General features: G+C 54.1%; 2 protein-coding genes across 6 annotated transcripts; both read left to right on the forward strand.

Moving 5' to 3' along the window:
- Window positions 1–3,637: 3,637 nt before the first annotated feature.
- On the forward strand, window positions 3,638–11,167 carry Emilin1 (elastin microfibril interfacer 1). The gene is made up of 8 exons (XM_075955252.1): window positions 3,638–4,260; window positions 5,136–5,261; window positions 5,627–5,847; window positions 6,977–8,902; window positions 9,289–9,405; window positions 9,831–9,848; window positions 9,974–10,111; window positions 10,472–11,167. Exons 1-8 carry the CDS (start codon window positions 4,091–4,093, stop codon window positions 10,807–10,809), a joined length of 3,054 nt encoding a protein of 1,017 aa, XP_075811367.1. The 5' UTR covers window positions 3,638–4,090; the 3' UTR covers window positions 10,810–11,167.
- A 227-nt stretch (window positions 11,168–11,394) lies between these two features.
- Window positions 11,395–21,686, forward strand: Khk (ketohexokinase). 5 transcript variants are annotated; one of them, XM_075955466.1, is made up of 9 exons: window positions 11,415–11,878; window positions 14,757–14,873; window positions 16,730–16,864; window positions 17,057–17,191; window positions 18,772–18,844; window positions 19,863–20,009; window positions 20,980–21,068; window positions 21,147–21,304; window positions 21,391–21,686. In XM_075955466.1, the coding sequence occupies exons 1-9, from the start codon at window positions 11,787–11,789 to the stop codon at window positions 21,474–21,476; spliced, it is 1,032 nt and encodes a 343-aa protein (XP_075811581.1). In that variant the 5' UTR covers window positions 11,415–11,786; the 3' UTR covers window positions 21,477–21,686. The 5 variants fall into 5 exon arrangements, with proteins under 5 accessions (XP_075811578.1, XP_075811581.1, XP_075811576.1 ...); XM_075955463.1 differs by lacking the exon at window positions 17,057–17,191 and having other exon boundaries at window positions 11,395–11,878; XM_075955461.1 differs by lacking the exon at window positions 17,057–17,191 and having other exon boundaries at window positions 16,648–16,864.
- Window positions 21,687–22,976: the final 1,290 nt, after the last annotated feature.

Raw genomic sequence — 22,976 nt, forward strand, 5'->3', positions numbered from 1 at the left:
GATTCTCCTGCCTTTGTTGGGATTACTGGTGTGAGCAAGGACAGAACAAGAGTCCAGGGTCAGGTTTAGGAGTGAGAAATCCTTGGGAAAGGAGGGATACTGGTCTCTTGAGTCCCAGGATGGTCAGATCCTAAAGCATTATACCTGGAGAAAGGCCTAGAAGACATGCGCATGCATGTGTGTGTGTGTGTGTGTGTGTGTGTATACACACACGTGCGCACGCGCACACACGTGCTTGCATTTGGGCAGCCATGAGTTTGTCTTAAACTTCTCGTGAGCTTGAATTCCCCATCTATGTTGGCATGACACAAGACACAATTCACACGATTCTCCTTCTTCCCGTCCATCATTTAGTCCTTTAACAGGAGACCTTAGTTGTAAAATGTTCCTTGTTTCTGAAGCTCCTTGCTATCCTGGCTCTGAGAACTTCAGTTCGTTGCTAAGTCAGTGATGGCTGAAATGAATTAATTGCCTAGTATGGCCAAGATTTCCCACAGGCACTAGGTCACCGGAAATCCCCCACCTTACAGTTGGTATAAAAACAGACTCTCTCTTACTACAGGGATTTAGCATTTTGTGTGTATGTGTGTGTGTGTGAGAAAGAGAGAGAGACAGCAATTCTGGCCAATTACGTTGGAAATTTGTGGCCACCTGCCAATACTACCGCAGCAATGCGACTGCCACCATTACCACCACTACTTTATCCTAGCCAACACTGGTCCCCATTGCAACTTGCTTGCTCACCCCGAGGCCAGCAATTGGCATTTTCCTTGCCAGTGAAGGATGATCTGGAGATTTCACATTCATGTCAGACCCTAGGTCTTGGCTCCTAATTACAAGGCAAAGTGAAATGCGACCTCCTGCACTGACTTCTCAAAGCCAGCACTCTTCCACGTGACACATTTGCACTGTATAGCAGAATGGATGACATAAGAGCTCAGGGGAGGGACTGGGTGGCAGCTGGGCAGCAGCAAGAGACAGGAGGATCTCTGTGAATTCAAGGCCAGCCTGGTCTACAGAGTGAGTTCCAGGATAAGCTCCAAAGCTGCAGAGAAACCCTGTCTCAAAAAAACCCAAAACAACAACAACAAAACCCAAGAAGGCTAGGCTGATTTTTTTGTTTGGTATGGTTTTTCAAGACAGTTTCTTGTCTAACAGTCCTGGCTATCCTGGAACTCGCTCTGTCGACCAGCCTGACTCTGCCTCCTAAGTGCTAGGATTAAAGGTGTGTGCCACCACTGCCCAGCCTAGCTGATTTTTTATTTTTTGTAGAGTGATTTTTTTTTAAGGTTGCCTGAAGGAAAGGAGAAGAAGAAAATTAGAAAACTCATAGTGGCAGTCAGGGCAATCTGAAGGGGAAGTGGGTTGGTTTCTGCCAGGGCCAGAGCCTGCAGCTGATGCAAAGACCAAGAGTCAAGGCTCCCACCTCCCACTGGCAGGGCCCCCAGGAACGTCTTTAAGTCTTCCCGTGTGCCAGTTCCCAGGTCCCTGAAGAGCAAATACATTGCTGCTTCCACTGGTTTTTGATTTTTTTTCCCCGACACCTTGACTGGCATCAGTATTTCTTCTAGCCACCAAGGTCATATTCTAGGTCTGTGGCTCTCAGTCATGGACAGAAGTTGGTGACATTCATTCTCATGGCTTCCAATTAGCATTCTGTAAATGGTTCTCATTTAACTATTTTCTAGACATTTATTTCTACTAGAATAAATACTCTATATTTTTTTCAGTATGTGGAGGCTAAGCCTACTCTTTCCAACCTCCTCCTTTTAGCTCAAGCTCTGGAACATTCTGTGATGTTTCCTTTATCTTCAGTCACCGAGCAGGCATAACCTTTCTTTCTTCCACGGTCACGATCACCAGCACAACCCTCAGCATCACTTTCCAGTGAAGAGTTTGGAGGAGATCCTGGAGAGCAGACAGACCTCCAGGGGTGCTATGGGATGCATCCAGACTTACAAGCTCCAGAAATTGAGGCTGAAGTCCTTGTAACCTCACTCTATCTGGGTTCACTGCACTTACTCACTCCAAACCTTGCGATCTAACAGACCGGCCAGTCATGGGAAGCCTTGCTCTCATTGGCCCATAATCTACCTCTTTTGACTCCTGCCCTGCTCCTTCCTAGCAATTAACAGCTGGCAGAGGCTGAGTATAGTAGTATCAGCACTCAGGAGGCTGAGGCAGGAGGATTCCCACAAGTTCTAGTCTAAAAGAAAAAGCCCTAAAATAGAGCAAGTAAGCCTTGATGATGATGATGATGATGATGATTGGCACTATTCTGGAATTTTTAAATTGTATTAATCCTCACAAACCCAAGATGGAAGAAGTTATATTATCCCTGCGTTTGAGGTAGAAACTTCATTTTAACTCTTCCCTGAGCCTGAACTCTCTTCCCTTCCCTTGTCCCCATCCTTTCCTCCTCCTCCTCCTCTTATCCTGCCCACACTGTCCAAGTCTGCCTTTCCCAGCAGCTCTTCCTCCTACCCCCAACAGCCAGCTGTCTCTCCCCTGCTCTTCGCCAGCACACACATCATCCCTTTGTCCTGGCCTCTTGGCAATTGGTCTGTCCTGCTTCTGTGGTTGTCTGTTTGGGGGCCCTGTTCCATTCCCCCAACAGCCCACGTTGTTCCTTAACTGACAGTGACAGAGCTTTAGACTTGCCTTTGCGACGTCGGCACCTATCCAGTGCCTGGCGGCAGCAGCCTCTCACAGCCATATACTTCAGCTTAGTCCTTCTAGTGTCCCCTGGGAGACAGAGGCCAAGAGCATACTACAGACAATGCAAAGGCAAGAGGCAGCAGGCCCCTCACCAAGATCTCTCAGGTTATGCTGAGGATTCTCTGTAGACGGCAGAGAGGTGACTGGTCCCCAAAACCAGAGAGCAACCAGGTCTCACCTCTACCTTCACCATAATCACCCATCCTGGCTATAGCCTGACCTTCCCCAATGGCAGGCAGGAAGGTGATGGCCTCTCCTCTTGTCTCCTCCATTAGAGAAAGACTGCCCTTTGTCTTCTGATTCCTTCGTCTTCTCTCTCTCTCTCGGGTTTCCCATCTGTCTCCATGGAGTGCCCCTGCCCCCCCCTTTTTTCTCCCGAGTCGTTAGAATCACTTGGAATCTAATCTCAGCCATGTTACTGACTTGCTGTGTCACCTTGGACAGATGACTTACTTTCCCACCGTGAGCCGCTAAAAGGAGGCAGAAGGACCCAGTGATGATGAGGGGCTGCCGAGCCCCCATATGTGCTATCCCCTGCACAGTCCTGCCTTCTTGCTGTCCTCAGGGTTCCCTCTCTCTTCATCTTCTCCCACCGGTTCTGTTCTGACTGACCCAGGGGAGCTGGGACTCTGGCAGTGGTCCTAGCCACCAGCTCTGTGTCTCCTGTCCAGATTTGGTCCCAGCTCCATGTGGCCTGTCTGAGAGGCTGGCCTCAAGCCCGGCGGCAACTCCACATTTCTGTTTTTCCTTTTTTTTTTTTTTTTTGCCCCCCTCTTTCCCGGAGTTAACAAGAAGCAGATGTGGCGCCCGATGGTTGGAGAGGTGGGGGAGGAAGGGGGAGGTTGGACCGCCAGCCAGACAGGGGGAAGGGAGGGGAAAGAAGGGAGGGAGGAGGCTGGCCCGCCCCGTGGTCACTCTTGTGCCTCTCAACAGCCACAGGGGCAAAGCTCTGTCATCCTTAGGATCCAGTCACCAGGGAACAGAACAGGGAGACCAGAAGAGGGCCAGCTGGAGCCAGGGGGTGGAGGCTCAGGAAACAGTCTCTGAGAGGGGCAGGGACCAGGCACGGGAGGCCAGGGGCCCAGAGAACAGACTCCCCTCAGAAGTGCAGAAGAGGAGAGCGGAAGGAACTGAGGGAGGGATAGACAGGAGCCCGAGGAGGAAAGAGGAGGGAGAGAGAGAGAGAGAGGGGTCAGGCCTAGCAGCCAAGGAGGAGGCGTGTGGCTGGGGGCTGCAGGCAGGAAGCGGGGGTCGGAGCTGGTTTAGCTGGCTGTCCCCTGAAGAGGAGCAGCGACATCCCCTGGAGGCACGGGTCTAGGCACCAGTGGTCAAGCCGGGATGTGTCTCTAAAGGCGGCAAGGAACACCTCACCATGGCCCCCAGCACCCTCTGGAGCTGCTATCTCTGCTACCTGCTGACCATAGCCACGGAGGCTGCCAGCTACTCTCCTCGAGGTTACAGCCTCTACACAGGGGGCAATTCTGCCCTCAGTCCTGGGGGACCCCAGGCCCAGAACTCACCGCGGCCTACCAGCCGCCACAGGTAAGAGTCTGTATCCCCGGCCAGGGCTGGAGGCTGTGTTTGGGGAAGGTTCTCAGAAGGTGGGCAACAGGCTATCTCCCTAATGCGATGAAGAGGAGAGAGGACACCCATCCATCAATGACCCTCCCACGTGCACCTTCCTGTGGGACTTTTCCCAGGACTTTGGTGGCCTAAGGGGGATCAGCTCACACCCCATCTCCCTACGAAGGCCTGCAGTTGGGTGCCCAGGGAAACTACACTGAGGGGCATGAATCAGACCCTCCTGCCAACTGTGTACCAGCCAGCTCGGGATCAGGCAGATCTTTTGTCCCTCTCTAGGGCTTCCTCCACTAATGTATGACCCCCTCTGCTCTGCTCCTCCGTCTGGCTCCACAGCAGCCCACAGATTAGAAGTCAGTGTGAACGGGGCCAAGAGTGCAGCACCACAAGCCCCAGGGGGACGGAAACCATCAGTGGCTTATTCTCTACTTAACCATAGGCCGGACATCTGCCTGCCCCTGCTCTCCTCCGCAAGGGCTGGGTGGAAGCACCATGCGCAGGGGATTATCTCCAGTATCCCCGGTGGTTGGCTTACACAGCTGGGACTTGAGACAGGCCCAAGGAAGGGCACAAGGGAGCGTGAACTCCAGGGTGCCCAGGACCCCACAGTCATGAGACCTGACCTCACTTTGTGTCTATTTTTTCTTCAGTCCTCCCTGTCTTGAAAAGTCTTTATCTACTATGATGACTAAGATATGGGACGGGGGCCGCCCTTGCAAACCCCCTACCTTTCACTGGTCCTCAAAACCCCTTCATCTTTTGACCCTCCTTCAGCCTCTGGGCCCGCTGGGGCTTGTGTCTTTGGTCCTTTGGCCCAGGTAGGGTTGTACCTACAGGAACTGGTGTGCCTACGTGGTGACTCGGACAGTGAGCTGCGTCCTTGAGGATGGAGTGGAGACCATCGTCAAGCCAGACTATCAGCCCTGTGGCTGGGGCCAGCCCCAGTGTCCCCGAAGCATCATGTGAGTCCCCCCACACATTGGGTACTTAGTGCGAGCTGGGCAAGGGCAGACAGCTGGTGGGTACTGTGCAAAGCAGGGAGTAGGGGGCAGGACAAGACTTTTTGAGAAAAGATTAGGGTCCTGGCTTAGTTGGGGAGCTGCTGCAATCATACTTCCCTTGTCTCCAATCTTTAGGCCTGTTGGTCAGGCCAGCCTCATAGCCAGGAGCTCAGGGTTCTAGCACAGGGGAAGGGGAGGAAGAGCTGGGATTTAGCCCTTGGCTAAAAATCTGCTGTCAAGTGAGCAAGGCCACACACGGACTGGCCAGTGAGGGATACAACCTGGCAGAACCGAGAGAATACAAAGTCTCCCTCTCCTCTGGCCAGGTACCGGAGCTTCCTTCGCCCTCGCTACCGGGTGGCCTACAAGACAGTGACAGACATGGAGTGGAGGTGCTGTCAGGGGTATGGGGGCGATGACTGCGGAGAGGGTCCTTCTTCTGCTCTGGGCCCTGCACCCGCCACGCCACACCCCCGGCCCAGGCCTGGGCGCCCCAACCTATCTGGCTCCAGTGCGGGCAGCCACCTCAGTGGGCTAGGGGGAGAAGGTGAGTCCCCATGTTACTAGGGATGGGGAGACCCCGGGTGGTAAAATGTGGGGCCCCGCTGTGCTCCAACTTGGAGGGAGGTGGACAGGAAGGAGGTAATGACGTCACTGAGATTCTGCGTGTGTTTATGCCTGCGAGGGTTGAGTGTGTTGTGTGGTGGGGGGCCAGGAGTGGGGGTAGATTGATTGAAAGACCTGAAAACGTAGAGCTGAATAAGAAGGCCTAAAGAGGATTTGCTCACATACGCCCTCAAGCGGCCTTTCTAGTCCTTCCTAGTCGGGAAAGGTTATGGGAGAAGCAGGGGAATTCCTTTGAGAAGCTCCCCATTGAAGACAGTTAAGACTACAAATCCTAGCATGCATTGCACCTGACTACAGGTCCCAGGTCCCTTTCTGGCCCCTGGAGACTGCAGGTCCCAGAATGCAATAGTCCCTGTTGCATTTTTCTTTCCTATGTGTATGTGCTAGGACAGGCACACCGGATGCGCGCTCTTTTCCTGCCAAAGAGATAACTGAACTATAATTATGGAAACAGGAACTTCTGGCTGACTGGCTAGCCAGTCAGCACCCTGGCAGGCTTGCTGCAAAGGCTTCTTGTTTGTCCCTGTGGTGCTATAGGGAAATGCCCTGTCATTGCTACAGTGGCATGTGAAGTACTTCGCCTTCCCGTTTTGTACTGTTTGACAGCCCTAAGAGGGAGGACACATGGTGTCATTCTCATTTCCCAGATAAGGAAACAGTTTCCAAGAAGTCAAGAGGTCTTAAGGACAAGTGGAAATGATGTGGGTAGGTTTGGTGGCCAGATGGTCTGGATTTGAAATTTGACACGGCCCCCTTGTCAAACTTTTTTTCTCTTGCCCAAATCATCCAAAGGAATGCCTGACTCTTGCTGGGACTACCAGCCTAATTCCTCTGGTTCTTGGCTTCCCATGTCATCAAATGGCAAGAGTATCTGCCTAGTAGAAGTTTTAAGAGCTGTGATTCAAAGCTGGGCTCAGGGCATTCGGTGAACAGTGTTTCCTTTCTTTTTTTTCTCTCGCCCAAATCGTGCAAAGGAGAGCCCCTGACTCTTGCTGGAGTTGGGGGAGCAGGGCCTGGGCCCTCAGTCATTTGCTGTCCTCTGTCTTCAGGTCCTGGGGAATCAGAAAAAGTACAGCAGCTGGAGCAGCAGGTACAGAGCCTGACCAAAGATTTGCAAGGCCTTCGAGGTGTCCTGCAGGGAATAAACGGGCGCCTGGCAGAAGACGTACAGAGAGCTGTGGAGACGGCCTTTAATGGGAGGCAGCAGCCGGCAGATGCGGCTGCCCGTCCGGGTGTGCATGAAACCCTCAATGAGATCCAACATCAGCTGCAGCTCCTTGACAACCGCGTCTCCACCCATGACCAGGAGCTGGGCCACCTTAACAACCATCATAATGGAGGCACCGGTGAAGGCGGCAGGTCCCCAGCCCCTGTCCCAGTCCCTTCTGGCCTTAGTGAGGAGGTGTTGCGGCAGCTGGACCGGCAGCTGCAGGAGTCTTGCTCCGTGTGCCTGGCAGGGCTGGATGACTTCCGCCAGCAGCAGCAGGAGGATAGGGAGCGGCTGCGCACACTGGAGAAGCTACTGTCCTCCATGGAGGAGCGTCAGCAGCAGCACCTGGGACCTGCCATGGCCAGGAGACCTCTTCAGGAATGCTGTCCCCCAGACCTGGGCCGGCGACTGTCAGAGCTGGAGCGGAGGCTGGATGTGGTGGCCGGCTCAGTGACAGTGCTCAGCGGGCGCCGAGGTTCTGAGCTGGGAGGAGCAGCTGGGCAGGGGGGCTACCCCCCAGGCTACACCAGCTTGGCCTCCCGCCTTTCCCGCCTGGAAGACCGGTTCAACTCTACCCTCAGTCCCTCAGAGGAGCAAGAGAAGGACTGGCCTGGGAGACCAGGGAGGGTGGGCCACTGGTTGCCTGATGCTTTAGGACGGCTAGAAAAGCTGGAGGCGCTCATGACCAATGTGAGCAGGGAGCTGGGTGGCCGCCTGGATCTGCTGGAAGAGCAGGTGCCAGGGGCAGTGCAGGCTTGCGGACAGCTCTGCTCTAGGGGATCTGGGGAACAGGATTCTCGGGTCAGTGAGACCCTCAGTGCCTTGGAGCACAGGGTGCTGGACAGCGAGGGCCAGCTACGGCTGCTGGGCTCAGACTTGCACAAAGTTAGAGCAGCAGGGGAGGCCCAGCAGGCCATGTTGGAGGGACTGCAAGGGACTGTGGGTCGCCTGCAGGAGCGCATGGACGCACAGGAGGAGACAGCAGCGGAGCTCCTGCTGCGCCTCAATCTTACAGCAACCCGGCTAAGCCAACTGGAGGGCCTGCTGCAAGCCCGCGGGGACGAGGGCTGTGGGGCCTGTGGCGGTGTCCAGGAGGAGCTGGGCCGCCTTCGGGATGGCGTGGAACGTTGCTCCTGTCCACTCTTACCTCCACGGGGCCCTGGAGCTGGCCCAGGTGTTGGAGGACCAAGCCGCGGGCCTCTGGATGGCTTCAGCGTGTTTGGGGGCAGCTCGGGCTCAGCCCTCCAGGCCCTGCAGGGAGAACTCTCCGAGGTCATCCTCACCTTTAGCTCCCTCAATGACACACTGCATGAGCTCCAAACCACTGTGGAGGGCCAGGGTGCTGATCTGGCCGACCTGGGGGCCACCAAGGACAGCATCATCTCTGAGATCAACAGGCTTCAGCAGGAGGCCACAGAGCACGTTACAGAGAGTGAGGAGCGCTTCCGAAGCCTGGAGGAGGGCCAGGCACAGGCGGGCCAGTGCCCTAGCTTAGAAGGGCGATTAGGCCGTCTTGAGGGAGTCTGTGAACGACTGGATACCGTGGCAGGGGGACTACAGGGCCTGCGTGAAGGCCTTTCTAGACATGTGGCTGGGCTTTGGGCTGCCCTACGGGAAAGCAACAGCACCAGCATCACACATGCAGCCCTGCTGGAGAAGCTGCTGGGGGGCCAGGAAGGCCTGGGCAGACGACTTGGTGCCCTCAACAGTTCCCTGCTACTCCTGGAAGACCGTCTGCAGCAGTTTAGCCTGAAGGACTTCACTGGTGAGGACGGAAGGCGTGAGAGGGTCCCCTTTCAAGCCCTTCCTTGTTCCCTTCCACTCTACAATAAACAGCAAGGAGGCCTGATCTTCACCCCCCATCCCCGCGCCTCCTCTTTGCCCTGCCCCAGTTATAGCCCTTACTGTGTCTCTGGGAGGCTGAAGTGTGCCTGCAGAGAAGCTGCCAGGGAAGCTGCCTTCCTCTGGTTGCTTAGAGCTGGGCTGTGGCTCTGTCAGTCAGGTGCCTTGCCTGCAGCCCAGGGGGCTCCATGTGTCCACAGTCTTCCAGGCCCCTGTGTCTCACCTGCCTCTCTAATGGGAACCACCACCTCTCCTATCAATTGGAAACTCCCTGTACAGTTGTCCTTCAACTAGCTTTTGTCACCACAGGGCCTTCGGGCGAGGCTGGGCCCCCTGGACCTCCTGGGCTACAGGGGCCTCCAGGCCCTGCAGGACCCCCAGGACTTCCTGGCAAGGATGGACAGGAGGGGCCCATTGGACCACCAGGTATAGTGGCTGAGACACTTGCTTCAACCAGGGTTGCCTCTCTCCCGGCAGCCCAGGCATAACGCTCCACATGGGCGGAGCTTGGCTAAGAAGGGGAAAGGGACAAGGAAATGGGGGTTCCTAGTGTCTAACAGTGAGTAGAGAAGAAAGTGACTAGCAGCTGAGATGGCCATTTGGCTGCCGGGTATCTTGTTGCCATATTGCAGATTAATGCTTAGCCTACAAGGGCCATCTGGGGTATGCACAGCCCAGGGCTAAGGCTATGGCCCAGCAGCTGCACAGATTCGACCCTACTTATACTGTGCTTGGCACCTCACTCCTGCTGGGAAACACACCTACACTCAGAGTCCTGCAAGACAGCAACGTTTGAAGAGTGGCATAGGGAGAGATGCCCGACTCATTGTTGTCTCCTTTCCTTCTCACAGGTCCTCAAGGTGAACAGGGTAAGTTCTCACTAGACTCCGAAGGAGGAAATGAGCTTGGGACTGGAGGAGGCTAGTCCTCGAGCAACCTGGACAGCAGGGAAGGGGGCTGAGATTATGAACTAACTCTTTCTACCCCTATTCAGGTGTGGAGGGAGCTCCAGCGGCCCCGGTACCGAGGGTGGCATTTTCAGCTGCCCTGAGTTTACCTCGGTCGGAACCTGGCACAGTCCCCTTCGACAGAGTCCTGCTCAATGATGGAGGCTACTATGACCCAGAGACAGGTAACCTGGGAGCAGCTGAGGAAATGAGTGAGGTTGGGCAGTGCTAATGCCCAGCTCATGCCGCTGTAGACAAGTACATCTTTTCATGTTGTGAGTTAGAAAGACCTTTATTCCTCTCCATGCGCTTTCACCACAGCTGGACACCGAGAGAGTGGGGAGGGAAGGGGACTGACGGGCCACAGGTTTTTATAGGGACAGGCTCTCCCGCGTCCAGCAGTAAGTGCTGGAGATGCAGTCCAGTGGAATAGCTATGAAAGGACCAGCGGGCCTCTCCACAGTCCAGAGGTGCTGTGCCCACTCCTTCCCCGAGAAACCTTCCCAGACACGGTCTCCCCTCCTGACTGTCATTCTTGTCCCCAGGTGTTTTCACTGCACCACTGTCTGGACGCTACTTGCTGAGCGCTGTACTAACTGGGCACCGGCACGAGAAAGTGGAGGCAGTACTGTCGCGCTCCAACCTGGGTGTGGCCCGCATAGACTCGGGAGGCTACGAGCCCGAGGGACTGGAGAATAAGCCTGTGGCCGAAAGTCAGCCCAGCCCGGGTGCTCTGGGTGTCTTCAGCCTCATCCTGCCGCTGCAGGTCGGAGACACTGTCTGCATTGACCTGGTCATGGGGCAGCTGGCGCACTCGGAGGAGCCGCTCACTATCTTCAGTGGAGCCCTGCTCTACGAGGACACAGAGCTTGAACAGGTGTAGACAGGGTCGGCCAGACCACCAAACTTATCCGCAGAGGCCGCAGAGCCACCTGGGTCGCGGCTCCCCACCAAGGCTGGGGCGAGGCAAGTCCGGGGACCACGCCCCGCTGCGGTTCAGGCGTCCAGAGCGGCCGCTCAGCACGCAGCGACTTCGTGGTCTCTGGGACCTAGGTGTCTCCTCTTGACTTTTGGCCTTACTGCCGTCCCCACCAGTACCCTCTCCAGGACCCAGGCTGCGGAAGAGGAATCGTCCCTCGCACCTTTTGTTTCCGCAATCCTCGGGGTCCAGGGCTTTCCCGAGCCCGCACCACCGTACTAATCTATTCAGGAATAAAGACACTTAATTTTTTTCTACAAAACATAGCTATTCTGCTCCGGTACTTGTTCGGGGGTAGATAAGGGACAGGACGGGAGGAGACGGAGTTCTATGGTGGGAACCCTAGCTGGTGGTCTCGCTCTCCGCTAAGGCGGGTCATGGCAGCCGGTCCTCCAGCGGCCGCCAGGGGGCGCAGGGCCAGCACCACCTCGCCGGCTGGCAGCGTTCCCAGTCACGTGAGGCTCGCTGACCTGGCTGGGGCGGGGCTTCGGCTGGGAAGGGTGGGTCACAGCGGCGGGGACGCGGGGAGCGTGTGCTTCGGTGCTTCTACTGCGAAGGAGGGGTTTCAGTTGCCTGAGCCAGCTCGTCTGGGTGGTCCAGGGTCTGGAGTCAGCCGCAGGTGCAGAGGGACCGGAAAGTTGATGCATTAGTAGTGCGTTTTCGCTTTGCATTAGTGGGACTAGCCGGACTCTGTCTGACAACCGAGGCGGAGAAGTAAGAGGTTCTGCCATTGGCCGGATTAGGTAACTCCGGGAGGAGCTCCGCAGGCGGAGGAGGAGCCAGGACAGCCCCTGAGAAGCTGGGACGCCTCCAGTTGATAAGAGGCAGAGCCCAGTAGGAATTCCCTCCGCTTGCTGGTAGGAAGCTTGGGGAGCACCCTCATGGAAGAGAAGCAGATCCTGTGCGTGGGGCTGGTGGTGCTGGACATCATCAATGTGGTGGACAAGTACCCCGAGGAGGACACGGATCGCAGGTAGGGGCGCCCAGGCCCCTCGGAGACACCAGGGCCTCATAGCCCTGTCTTTGTGCCTGTCATTGCTAACTGGCTGCTAAGCCAGGGATGTTCCCATCCCCATGCAGTGAGGCATGAGTCCAGCTGGAGTGCAGGTGTTCTCTGCCAGGGGAGCCTAGGGGCTCTTAGCGGAAGTGAAGACAGGAGACTTGGAAGACATTAAAAATAAGACCCAGGGGTTTTGTTGTTTTCTTTTGACGGGGTCTTGCTATGTAGCTCAAGCTGTCCTAAACTCCTCCTTCAGCGTCTGGAATTAACTATAGTGCTGCACTGGGCTGGGACATGACTCTGTTAGCTGGTTCCCATCTCAACCCTAGGACCTAGTGGACTGTCAGAATCCCCGCTCTAGAGACTGGGCTGAAATGATTCTTCCCTCCCAAGGGCACAACAGCTAATAAGGTGCCATACTTTCTTCAGTTCCCCCTCCCCGCCAACCGCAAGCCTATGCACTTCCAATTTACCGCCTACTGCTAAAATAAAACACGGGGTAGCTAACAATGAGTGATTAAATTAAATCGCTCACAAACATTTAAGAGCCTGGCGTTTGAGCCTGGCCTAGCTCAGGGCTGGCTGGCAGCGTAAGCAAACCTGGAGCCTCTCAGGGTTAGATAGGGAGAAACTTGGCTCGAGTTTTTTCCTGGCACTAAGTGCCAAAAGAAGTCTACCAGAAGTCTTTTTACAAATACGGGCGAACATCTTAGTGAATGTACTCTGAACATCCACCAGTTGTCCGGTGGAAGCTGAAGTGTCCTTTGACAGATTTTATCTTTACTCCTGATAAGGGCCACTCCATTGTGCTGCCAGGCTGTGAAGGCATGGCTACGGGGTGGAACATTGGCTTTCTCAGATTGTCTCTTGGCTATTACTTGCCTCAGCGAAGAACTGGGCGAAAGCAAGTTCAAGGCTGACCTCTGGCAAGACACTGAGCGCTGAAAGCAATGAACTTACAGAGGTGGGGAGGCTGGGTGCTCTTGACATTTTGGATTCAGAGTATTGTCCCCTGTGCTGTCTCGGGCTCCCTGGGAACTGTGAAAGCACCATTCCGATCCTTTCCTTAGATGAGGAAGCTGAAGATTTGGAGGAGCCGAACCGTGTTTATCAGGCCACATACCAAACAAGTGTCAGGGCAGTGACTACAGCGCACGTCTCCAGTTCAGTCTCTGTCACCACCTGGCCCATGGAGTTTAGCCTTTGCTTTGAGTTGCTTTATTTGCCCGAGGTTAGAGCCCTTGCCAGGGGTGCAGGGATAGTGGTGAAGGGGGAGATCCAACCTACTTACTGAAATAGAGCCACCCCTACAACTTGGTGCTTGGTAGGGAGATAAGGTTTTCTTCTCTCTCTTTAAAAACAAAAGGTTTATTATTTTTATGTATGTGAGTGTTCTGCCTACATGTGTGTGCACCACATGTAATCTTGGTGCCTGAAGAGGTCAAAAGAGGGCACTGAATCCCCTGGAACTAGAGTTACAGATGGTTGTGTGCACAGTGTGGGTGCAGGGAGTTGAACCTGGATCCTCTGCAAGAGCAACAAGTGCTCCTAACTGCTGAGGAGCCCTCTCCAGCCCTCCTCTCTCTCTTTAATTGACGTATCTGTTTTTATTTTATATGCACTGGTGTTTTGCCTGCATGTATGTCTGTGTGAGGGTGTCAGATCCCCTGGGCTGGAGCTACAGATGGTTGTGAGCTGACAAGCAGGTGCTAGGAATCGAACCCAGTCCTCTGGAAGAGCAGACAGTGCTCTGTGCTCTTAACTACTGAGCCATCTCTCTGGCCCTGTAGTTCAGATTTATTGACTTTATGTGTATGAGCATTTTGTCTGCATGTATGTATTTGCACCACTTGTGTCCCCGATGCCTGCAGAGGGGAGAAGAGGACTTTGGATGCCCTGGACTGGAAGCATGGATGGTTGTGAGTCACTGTGTGGGTGCCGGGAACTGAATCCTGGTCCTCTGCAAATGCTCTGAACCACTGAACCATCTCCCCAGCCCTAGGCTTTTTCTTATTCCAGGAGAACTTGTGTGTTTCTGCCTCCCAGTTCTCCAGGGATTGTATTTGAATCAGAAGACATGTAGCACCACACTCTGCTAGAACCAAACACCACATTCCCTTGAGCTTGTTTGCCTGAAGGCTAAGAGAAGGGGGACCCTTTATCCCCTGCTGATAGGACAGGTTCCATGTGGAAGGTAGATACTGTCAGAGGTGCCTCTGGAAGAGCCCCCCCTTGTTTGTCAGGTTCCTGCCCTCAGGGTGTACCCCCCTCTGCAGACCTGTGGCTGTGTAGCATGTCTATCTCTGGGTTCTGTTGAGCCACCCAGAAGAGCAAGACTGAATAGGACCCAATCCTTCCTGACATCTCCACCCTACCTGACCCAAGGACTCTCAGAGCTTGGGTGGGGTTCACAGTCGGAGACCTGAACTGACCTGAGAGGTGACTCCTGTTTCCCAGAGTGCATGCTGAGGAGGGAAAAAAATCCCCACGCTGAGCACTTCTGCACAGCTTGAAGCTTCATCAGGACCTTGAAGGGTTTCACTGTGACATCTCATTGCCACTGAGGAAAAGATGTCCTAGAATTGAGAGGGCCCCAGCAGGTTTCCTGGTTCACTAAAAACAGGTGGACACAGTTACACACTTGAATACAGCCCAAGATAGGGTGGGGGCAGACCCGCAGCCCAGCCCTGTCCCATGACTGAGTCTCAGCAGCTCCGTTTAGAAACTGAGCTGAAACAGATTCATCACGGCTCTTGCACTCTGTGGACTCCTACACCGGGGACCGGGGTTGGTCCTGCTTCCCCCAGGACCGGTCTGCTGAGGCTGCGGGGATGTGCCTTGTGCTTTCCAGGTGCCTATCCCAGAGATGGCAACGTGGAGGCAACGCGTCCAACTCCTGCACTGTTCTTTCTTTGCTCGGAGCCCGCTGCGCCTTCATGGGCTCATTGGCCCCTGGCCATGTTGCCGAGTAAGTTGGGGAGGAGGGAGTAGCTGTTGAGGGGATGCTTGCCTGCAGGGTAGGGTGAGAGAGGAGAGTTGCCTGAACCCTGGGTGGGCAGGGTAGAAGAATGGTGGGTGGTGACCCACAGGGGAGTCCCAGATTCCTTAATCCTTCTGGGGTGATCCATCTGCTGGTCGGGTGCTAACCCCATTCCTGTAAGGGTTCCGTTTCCACAGCCTGATGCAGAGCCTGCTTAGACTGCCCACCACCTCCCACCTCCTTCCTTGCTTTCTGTAGAATCTGCCTTTGCCCTTCTCACGACCCTTATCCTTGCTGTGTTTGATGTAAGAGGCAATTAGGGGACATGCTGTACCCTTCTCTGCCTTGGGGCATCCAGCATCCATGGTCACAGGATGAGGGCCCACAGCTGAGGATTAGGGCCACTGCCCATGTCCTCACTGTAAGTAAGTACAAAGAGCACACTGCTCAGGACATCCTGAGGTCACGTGTTAGCATTGGGCCCAAAACCCAGTTATGGTGGAGGCCGCGGTCCACAAGTGACCCACGCGCCTTCTCCATGTCAACTACAAGCAAGGACTCAAGAGCCCTTTGACTCCTGGCACTGTCAACTCAGCACACACTTATCGGGAGGAGTGGCCCATACTTTGCCCACTGCGGGCACTGGGGCGGACTGCCAGGTTTCTGGACTGTAAAGCAGAGCCCTTTGATCCCTAGTTTGAGGGGGATGTTGCCAGTCAAATTCCCAGTCTTGGTGAACTGGAACAAAGCGAAGAGAGTGAGAGACCCTGTCCTGCAGATGGGACAGTAGTTCCTTCCTACTGGATCTTGTTTAGATGGTGGACTCTCCTTCATGGACCAATCATATTGGTGTGTGAGCTAGTCAGAGTTCTCTCTACACATTCAGCAAACATTTAATGAGCACCTACCATGGGCCAGGCATGGTGGGTGCAAAAAGTCAGTTAGCAAGCCAAACCGTATTTCTAATGCTTTGGGGGGAAACTCAAAAGGGACCTTAGAATAGTCAAGTCAAGGGATGATGCACTGTGTGGGTCCTACAGCTCGGTCCAGGTTAGGTGCTGCTGAAAGGGAGTCTGCTCATAGGGCAGCTGGGCCGCTGGGCACAGTTGCTTGCTCTGGGGTTTCCTGGGAGGAGTGGCACCAGCCTCCCTGCTGTCCTGATGGGCTAATCTTGAAGTGATGTCCCTAGGCTCATTCTAAGGAGAGGGCATTGTGTGAACTCATCCTGGACCAGGTGCATATTTACAGGCCTCCCACAAGTGCACCAGTCCATTGCCCATAGGGGCTAGTTCACATCTGAGAAGCCAGTACTGAACAGGTCCCTTTAGGCAGCGCCACTTCCAGGATGGTCAGCTGGGAGGAAATGTAAGATGAGGTACCATGGCAAGATTGGAAGGGACCCCAGAAAGCATCATGCCAAAAGGATGAACACGCAGAGGGCAGCTGGGAGGGGTGCAAAGTATCGCCTTGACATTTAATTATTAATTCTGCCTGGGTCTCACAAGAACCAGGCCACACGACTCACACACAATGAGTTCAATACAGGCTCTGGGCCCCAACTCTACCTCTACCCCTTCTAGCTTTAAGGGTGGGGGCGAAGCTTGAACTGGACTGAGACTGACCTGGAATGTTGGTGTTCCTACTTTTCTGCTACCCAGGCTCTGCACCCTGCCTCTTCTGCCCCCTGCCATCATGACCTGTGTGGCAAGACTGAGATTGCCAGTCCCCTCCTACTTCCTCTGTTCATCCTCTTGCCTTTCAGGGTCCCTGGTGGCCCTCCCTTCTAGTTCCCTAAACTCTTGCCAAACTGCCCTTCGGGGGGGGGGGTTACTCCACCCCGGCAGTTTTGTCCTGGATGACCTCCGCCGACATTCTGTGGACCTACAATACGCGGTCCTTCAGACGGAGGGCTCCATCCCCACCTCGACCGTCATCATCAACGAGGCCAGCGGTAGCCGCACCATCCTGCACGCCTACAGGTTTGTACAGCTGTCTGCGCTTCGCGAGCTGCTGTCGCTGCTGTCGCTATGCTCGTAGGACAGGACCTTTCTTCTTTCACAGGCCCGTGTGCGCCAGTGCACCCTTCCCACTCCTGGGGGAGGTCTAGGCTATGTGTAGCTCTAACCTGTGTCTCCTTGCCCTCTCCCTGGCTCGGGTCCCTCCCCCAAAAGCTTCCTGGTGGCTGACTTCAAGCAGAGGGGCGTGGATGTGTCTCAAGTGGCCTGGCAGAGCCAGGGAGATACCCCTTGCTCTTGCTGCATCGTCAACAACTCCAATGGCTCCCGTACCATAATACTCTACGACACGTAAGGGCCCCTTGGCCTTGCCCTACCACAACCCACCAATCAGTGCCCACTCTGACCACTGGGCAAACCAATGGCTTAACGCCCATGGCTTCTCTACACCAGAAATTGTCCCCATGACAAACTGTTGGGAAATTTTTTTAATTGTTTTCAATTAGGGGAAAAGAGAGGTGGGAAGGGGTCAGCTCTGCCCTGCTTGGTAATTTGTTCTTGCCCAGCACAAGGGTGGGCAAGCAGGCAGACCTGTAAAACTGTAATTGATGATATGATTGCTTCAAAATTAGTCAATCAGCAGCTTGGGTCTGGGTGTGGGAGATGGAGACAACCCATATAAATAAAGCCTTGAAGGGCTAAGGGACCCACTGGGATTTCTAGGGCCTGCAGCATGGCATCAAGGAGCTGAGGTTTGGGCCCCTCCAAAGGTCCTGGTAGGATGAAACCAAACCGCACACACCACTGGTATGCACGGCTGAAGGAAGGGGAAAGGGAACGCCAGATCAGCGGGTCAGGACTGTCTAATAATACACAGACGAGCATTCCTTCCGAGTCCCACTCCCAGGTGCCTCCTGGACAAACCCAGAAATTCAGTTTAGCAAGAACCCCAGTACATGGCAGATACTAGACAAAGGCTGGTAGGGGGACAAGGCTAAGGGCCCAGGGTTCACGCCTTCCTTACTACCGAGCATGCCCCCTGGGCCTAGGTAAGCTAAGTACATCTCAAAAGTGAGCATTCACATATTAAAGGTGACTTTCAGATTAGTTGATCTTTGTCATCTGCTTGATAAGCAAGTGTTGATCAGCAGCAACTCTGATCAAGGACGCACGTGGTACAGCAGAAACAGGAGGAGCCCGGGAGAAGTGTTCATTGCCTCTGGCCTGGGTCCAGGTATATTCTCGTACATCGCTCCAACTGCAGCAGGCCCCGGAGGCTAAGGACTTTCAGTCCTGTGTACCGATGAGAAAGCAGTCTCAGAAAGGTCCACGCCACTAGCGAAGTGGATGGAAGGTGCCGTGCGCGCACTACAGAGGTCGCAGGCTGTGCGATCAAGGCGTGTCGAGGCCAACGCTTTCCTGGGTTTCCACACCTAGACCAGCCAAACATGAACTCTTCCTCAGAGTGCCAACTTTGACCTTAGGGATGAAGTGTAAAGCGCAGCTCGGGACAACGTGTTCCCTCACTGGCAAGTTCCCAGCTGGACACTGTCACTAAGGAAAGTTCGGGCTGGGCTGCCTTGGGCTTTGTAATTCGCGGGGCCATTGCACGCTGGGAGCTGTGTGCTCCAGCGAAGGGCCTTCTGGGAAACGTAGTTTCTTGCACTCTAGGGGCTGTGATTTCCGAGGAACGCTGAGGGGGACTGTCACAGGTCGCAGTTGTGTTTATCCTTAGATAACGTTAAACACCTAAATTCCAAAACAAACAAACAAACAAAAATCCCGTAGCAAAGTGGGACAGGGCCCAGCCCTGTGCTTCCCAGCTTCCTTCCATGCTGCAGGTATCGGCTACCAGGCACAGGGTCCGGTCAGAGAACCTAGCCATGGTTGACCTCACCACGCTTCTCTTTCCTTCCTGTCTGGTGATGTAGGAACCTGCCAGATGTGTCTGCCAAGGACTTTGAGAAGGTTGATCTGACCCGGTTCAAGTGGATCCACATTGAGGCAAGCCCTGCCCCACCTGTGTTACTAGGGGCTTAGCCTGCCATGGCCAGCCTCTTCCATGATTTCTTTGAACCATGGAGTACTATCAGGATAATGAATAGCCCTCCCCCCTTCCTCTCCACCCTTTCTTATGTTTTCCTCTGAGGAAACTGAGGTGCAGAAAGACAGGGGATACATCATATAGGCACCAGGCAAAGGTCAAGGCTGGCTCCCTCCTGATATTGGCCTCTGCTGGCTGCTTAGGAGTTGACTTCTTTCACTTCTGAGGAGACATGAAGGAGAGGGCCTGAAGGGAACTAGAACCTTCTTTTGAAGGGAGAAGTTTTAGGATCCAGATGGGAGGAAGCCTTGAGAAGTCCAGGCTTGTCATTTGACTTAATGTAGTTTCTTCTCGTGTCTCTCCACCTCCTATCTCTTCCTATCTCCATCTCCTCTTCACTTTCTCACCTCTTTTCTCTCTTCTCTCTTTGTTCTCTCTCTCTCTCCCTCTCCTCTCACTCTCCCTCTGTTTGTCCCTTTGGGATTTTTGTTGTTTGTTTGTTTTGGTTTTTGTTTTGTTTTGTTTTTTGAGACACGGTCTGACTGTAGGCCAGGCAGACTTTGAACTCACAGCGATCGGACCGACTCAGTTTCTGTATGCTGGATTAGAGGTGTGCGCCACCACACCCAGTTGCCCTTTGCTTTCTTGTTTCTTTCTCCACCACGGCCTTTCCAGGGTCTTAGTATGTAGGTCAGCTTGATCCAGAATTCACAGTCCTTCCTGCCTCAATCTCCCAAGTGCTTTGGTCACAGGCGTGCAAAGTCCAGCCTCTTTTATTCTTCAGTCTCAATTTCAAAATGGAAAATTAGGCTGATCAGGTCTGCCAGGCCCATGACAGTCCTAGAATTATGCTTCTCCAGTGGAATTCTAGCCCATGTTCCTCCTACCCCTCTCCCTCCTCACCCAGAGTTCCTGATAACAGGGAGGGAAGAAGGAACTCTTAGCAGCCAGGCTCTGATCTGCCTCGTCCTGCCCCAGGGCCGGAATGCATCAGAACAGGTGAAGATGCTGCAGCGGATCGAACAGTACAATGCCAAGCAGCCTCTGTCCCAGAGAGTTCGGGTGTCCGTGGAGATCGAGAAACCCCGGGAAGAGCTCTTCCAGCTGTTTTGCTATGGTGAGGTGGTAAGTGCCCTGCAGCTTCTCTTGGTCACCTCTAGCTGACTGGATTCTTAAGAGAACTAGAGAGGACCCTGGTCCTGCCTACCAGGCTCTGAGTATCAGCTTGGCAGCTCCCAGCAGGTCACAGCTCCTCGGTTATGGTAGCTGGAAGTAGCTCAAAAGTAGAGCGTTCCTACTTAGGTAAATACATAGGAGTGAGGATGGACAGAACGCAGACAGCCATGGGCATCTCCTTGCACCCCATCCTCCACCCCCAGTCTTTCCCTCTGCAAAATGAAGAAGGGAACCTCTGTGCTCTGAGGTTCCCAGTTGTTTTGTGTCCCTCCCCCCCCCCCCCCATAGGTGGCAGGTTGTGAGAGCCATAGCAATGAGAGGAGGGTGAGGAGGAGCCTGGTACAAAGAAGATTTAGACAGGACTGTGTGTAAGGGAACTTAGGCGATAATCCCGGGATCACAGCTAAAGCTAGTTGGACACTGTCTGGACGCTGTTCATTGGCCTTGGTGCACAGTTTAAAATATGTCAGGCTGATCCTCCCTCCCCCAGAACTGTCTCTAGGGACTCTAATATGAAGCCACTGTGGAGAGGGCTCTAGAGCCCCGGATGCCTTATTTTACTGATGAAGAAACTCTCCCTGAAGGGTTAGGCTGTGCAGGGAGCAGACAAAACAGAACCCACACTTGAGAGCCAGTCTGGTTTGATTTCACCCCAAGATGGCGCTCCAGGCTCTTTCTGGGTTTTGAATTACCTCAGCCCATAATAAAAATAGCAGGCCCACGGTGTCACAATTCACAGACTGTATTTTAGCACAGCTTAAGCAAGCATAAAATGCGTCCCTGTGGGCTGTGTCCCTGTGGGATGCCACGCGAGGCATTTACGTGACTTAAGTCGGAAGTGCTGTGCCAGAAGAGGTTATAACCTGGAGGGAACACTGACCGGCTGTAGCGAGTGACTCATTAGAGTGACTGCCCACAGGTGTTTGTCAGCAAAGATGTGGCCAAGCACCTGGGGTTCCAGTCAGCCGCAGAGGCCCTCAGAGGCTTGTATGGTCGTGTGAAGAAAGGGTGAGTGGGAAGGCCAGGGAGGAGCCTGAGGGGGCTGGGGGATGAAGGGGATCAACACCCACTGAGTGGGTCTTACAGGGCTACACTGGTCTGCGCCTGGGCTGAGGAGGGCGCCGATGCCCTGGGCCCTGATGGCCAACTGCTGCACTCGGATGCCTTCCCACCGCCCCGAGTAGTAGACACCCTGGGGGCTGGAGACACCTTCAACGCCTCTGTTATCTTCAGCCTTTCGAAGGGTGAGTCCCTCAGCATGGGAACAGGGCAGGCTGGGCCCGTCCCTCTCTGAATGCCAGGCTGAACCTGCCACTTGTCTCCTCGCCAGGAAACAGCATGCAGGAGGCCCTGAGATTCGGCTGCCAAGTGGCTGGCAGGAAGTGCGGCCTGCAGGGCTTTGAGGGCATTGTGTGAGAGGTGGGCAGTAAGAGGCACCAGCTCAACACCTCAGAGGCTGGCACCATTGCCTGCCATTGCCTTTTCCACTTCAGCCATCCTGGCATCCAGCTGCCCCGTTTCCTGGGCAGGTGGCGTCTGCGGAGAGAACTCTGTCTGTGTTCATGTTTCTGGATACCTCCAACTCCATCTGTAGATGCTCGGAGCAAATAAACCTTCCCCAAGCCAGCTTTGTCTGTCTGATTTTTGTTATTGGTCTATTTTTGTTTTCTGTCTGCTCATGCAGCCCAGGGTTGGTCATGAACTTGACGTTTCAGCCTCCCTGTGCTGGAATCACAGGCCCGGCTCATTTGTCCTTCTTGATGTTCAGACTGCTCTGGTTGAGATTCCGGAGCCTTTTACACCACAGTCCTCCATCTTTTTTTTTTTTTTAATTCATTCTTCAAATTAGCCCCACCCACCCAGACCCAGAGGAGAGGCTACACTGGCTAAAGTAGCAGGCATGCTCCGGCCTCACCAGCTCCTCAGCTGTCCCCAGAGGAGTTTCAGGAAAGGTAGGGGCCTTGAACCATCCACTCCATGGAGGACAGCCCATCCCTCTCTAGAACAAAACAATAGAAAAAAATTTCTCCAGGCCTTAAAGCTATGTAATGGCCGTAGTGGTGAGGGAGCCTGCTTTCTGGGTCCGTGGGGCTTCTGTGTCCAAAACTACCTTCGTTCCAGGTGACATGTCAAGATCGGATTCTAAGATGAGATTCCGGACAGTTGGACAAAAACATAGGCTTCCTTACTCCTCCGTCTTCTGAGAACCTTGTATACGCCAGGTGCCAGGCTGACATTGTAATACAGCATTTTATCTGATTTTTATCCAGGCAAAAATCAGCTCCATTTGACAGATGGGAAGTTAAAGACAATGGATTAAGCAATGGGTGCTAAGGTGGTACACAAATATTATTTAAATTCGCATCTGTCTGACAAGGAAGTCTACATTTTTGTCCAACTGTCCAGAATCTTATAATAGAATTTGATCTCAATATGTCACCTGGATCTAACCTTTTCAAGGGACAGCAGCGTCCTGTGTCAGGCTACATTTGTGGTTGAAGTCCTAACCTGACTCAAGGTAAGCTCTGAGGACACTTAAGCTCTTGGGAAGCCCATGAAACGAAGGTAGTTTTGGACACAGAAGCCCCATGGACCCAGAAAGCAGGCTCCCTCACCACTGCGGCCATTACATAGCTTTAGGGCCTGGAAGAAAAGGAGGAGGAGGAGGAAGAGAAGGGGGGTAGTGGGGATGGTAGCAGGGAGTGGGGACCATCTGTTGGCCTTGAGCTACAGGGATCACAGGGGTCTGAATAGCAAGTCAAGAGGGAACTTTGGGAGAGAGTTTGACTCCTAGGGTGGATTGAGCTCTCTTCCCGGGCTTGTCTGCAGCTGACTGTGTTTACTGTCTCAGCATCCCTGGCCAGAAATGCTGAGAAAGCTGAGTCTTCATCCCCACAATAAGTTGGTCCAGTCCCC

This window comes from Microtus pennsylvanicus, chromosome 21 (assembly GCF_037038515.1).
Source record: "Microtus pennsylvanicus isolate mMicPen1 chromosome 21, mMicPen1.hap1, whole genome shotgun sequence".
NCBI lineage: Eukaryota > Metazoa > Chordata > Mammalia > Rodentia > Cricetidae > Microtus > Microtus pennsylvanicus.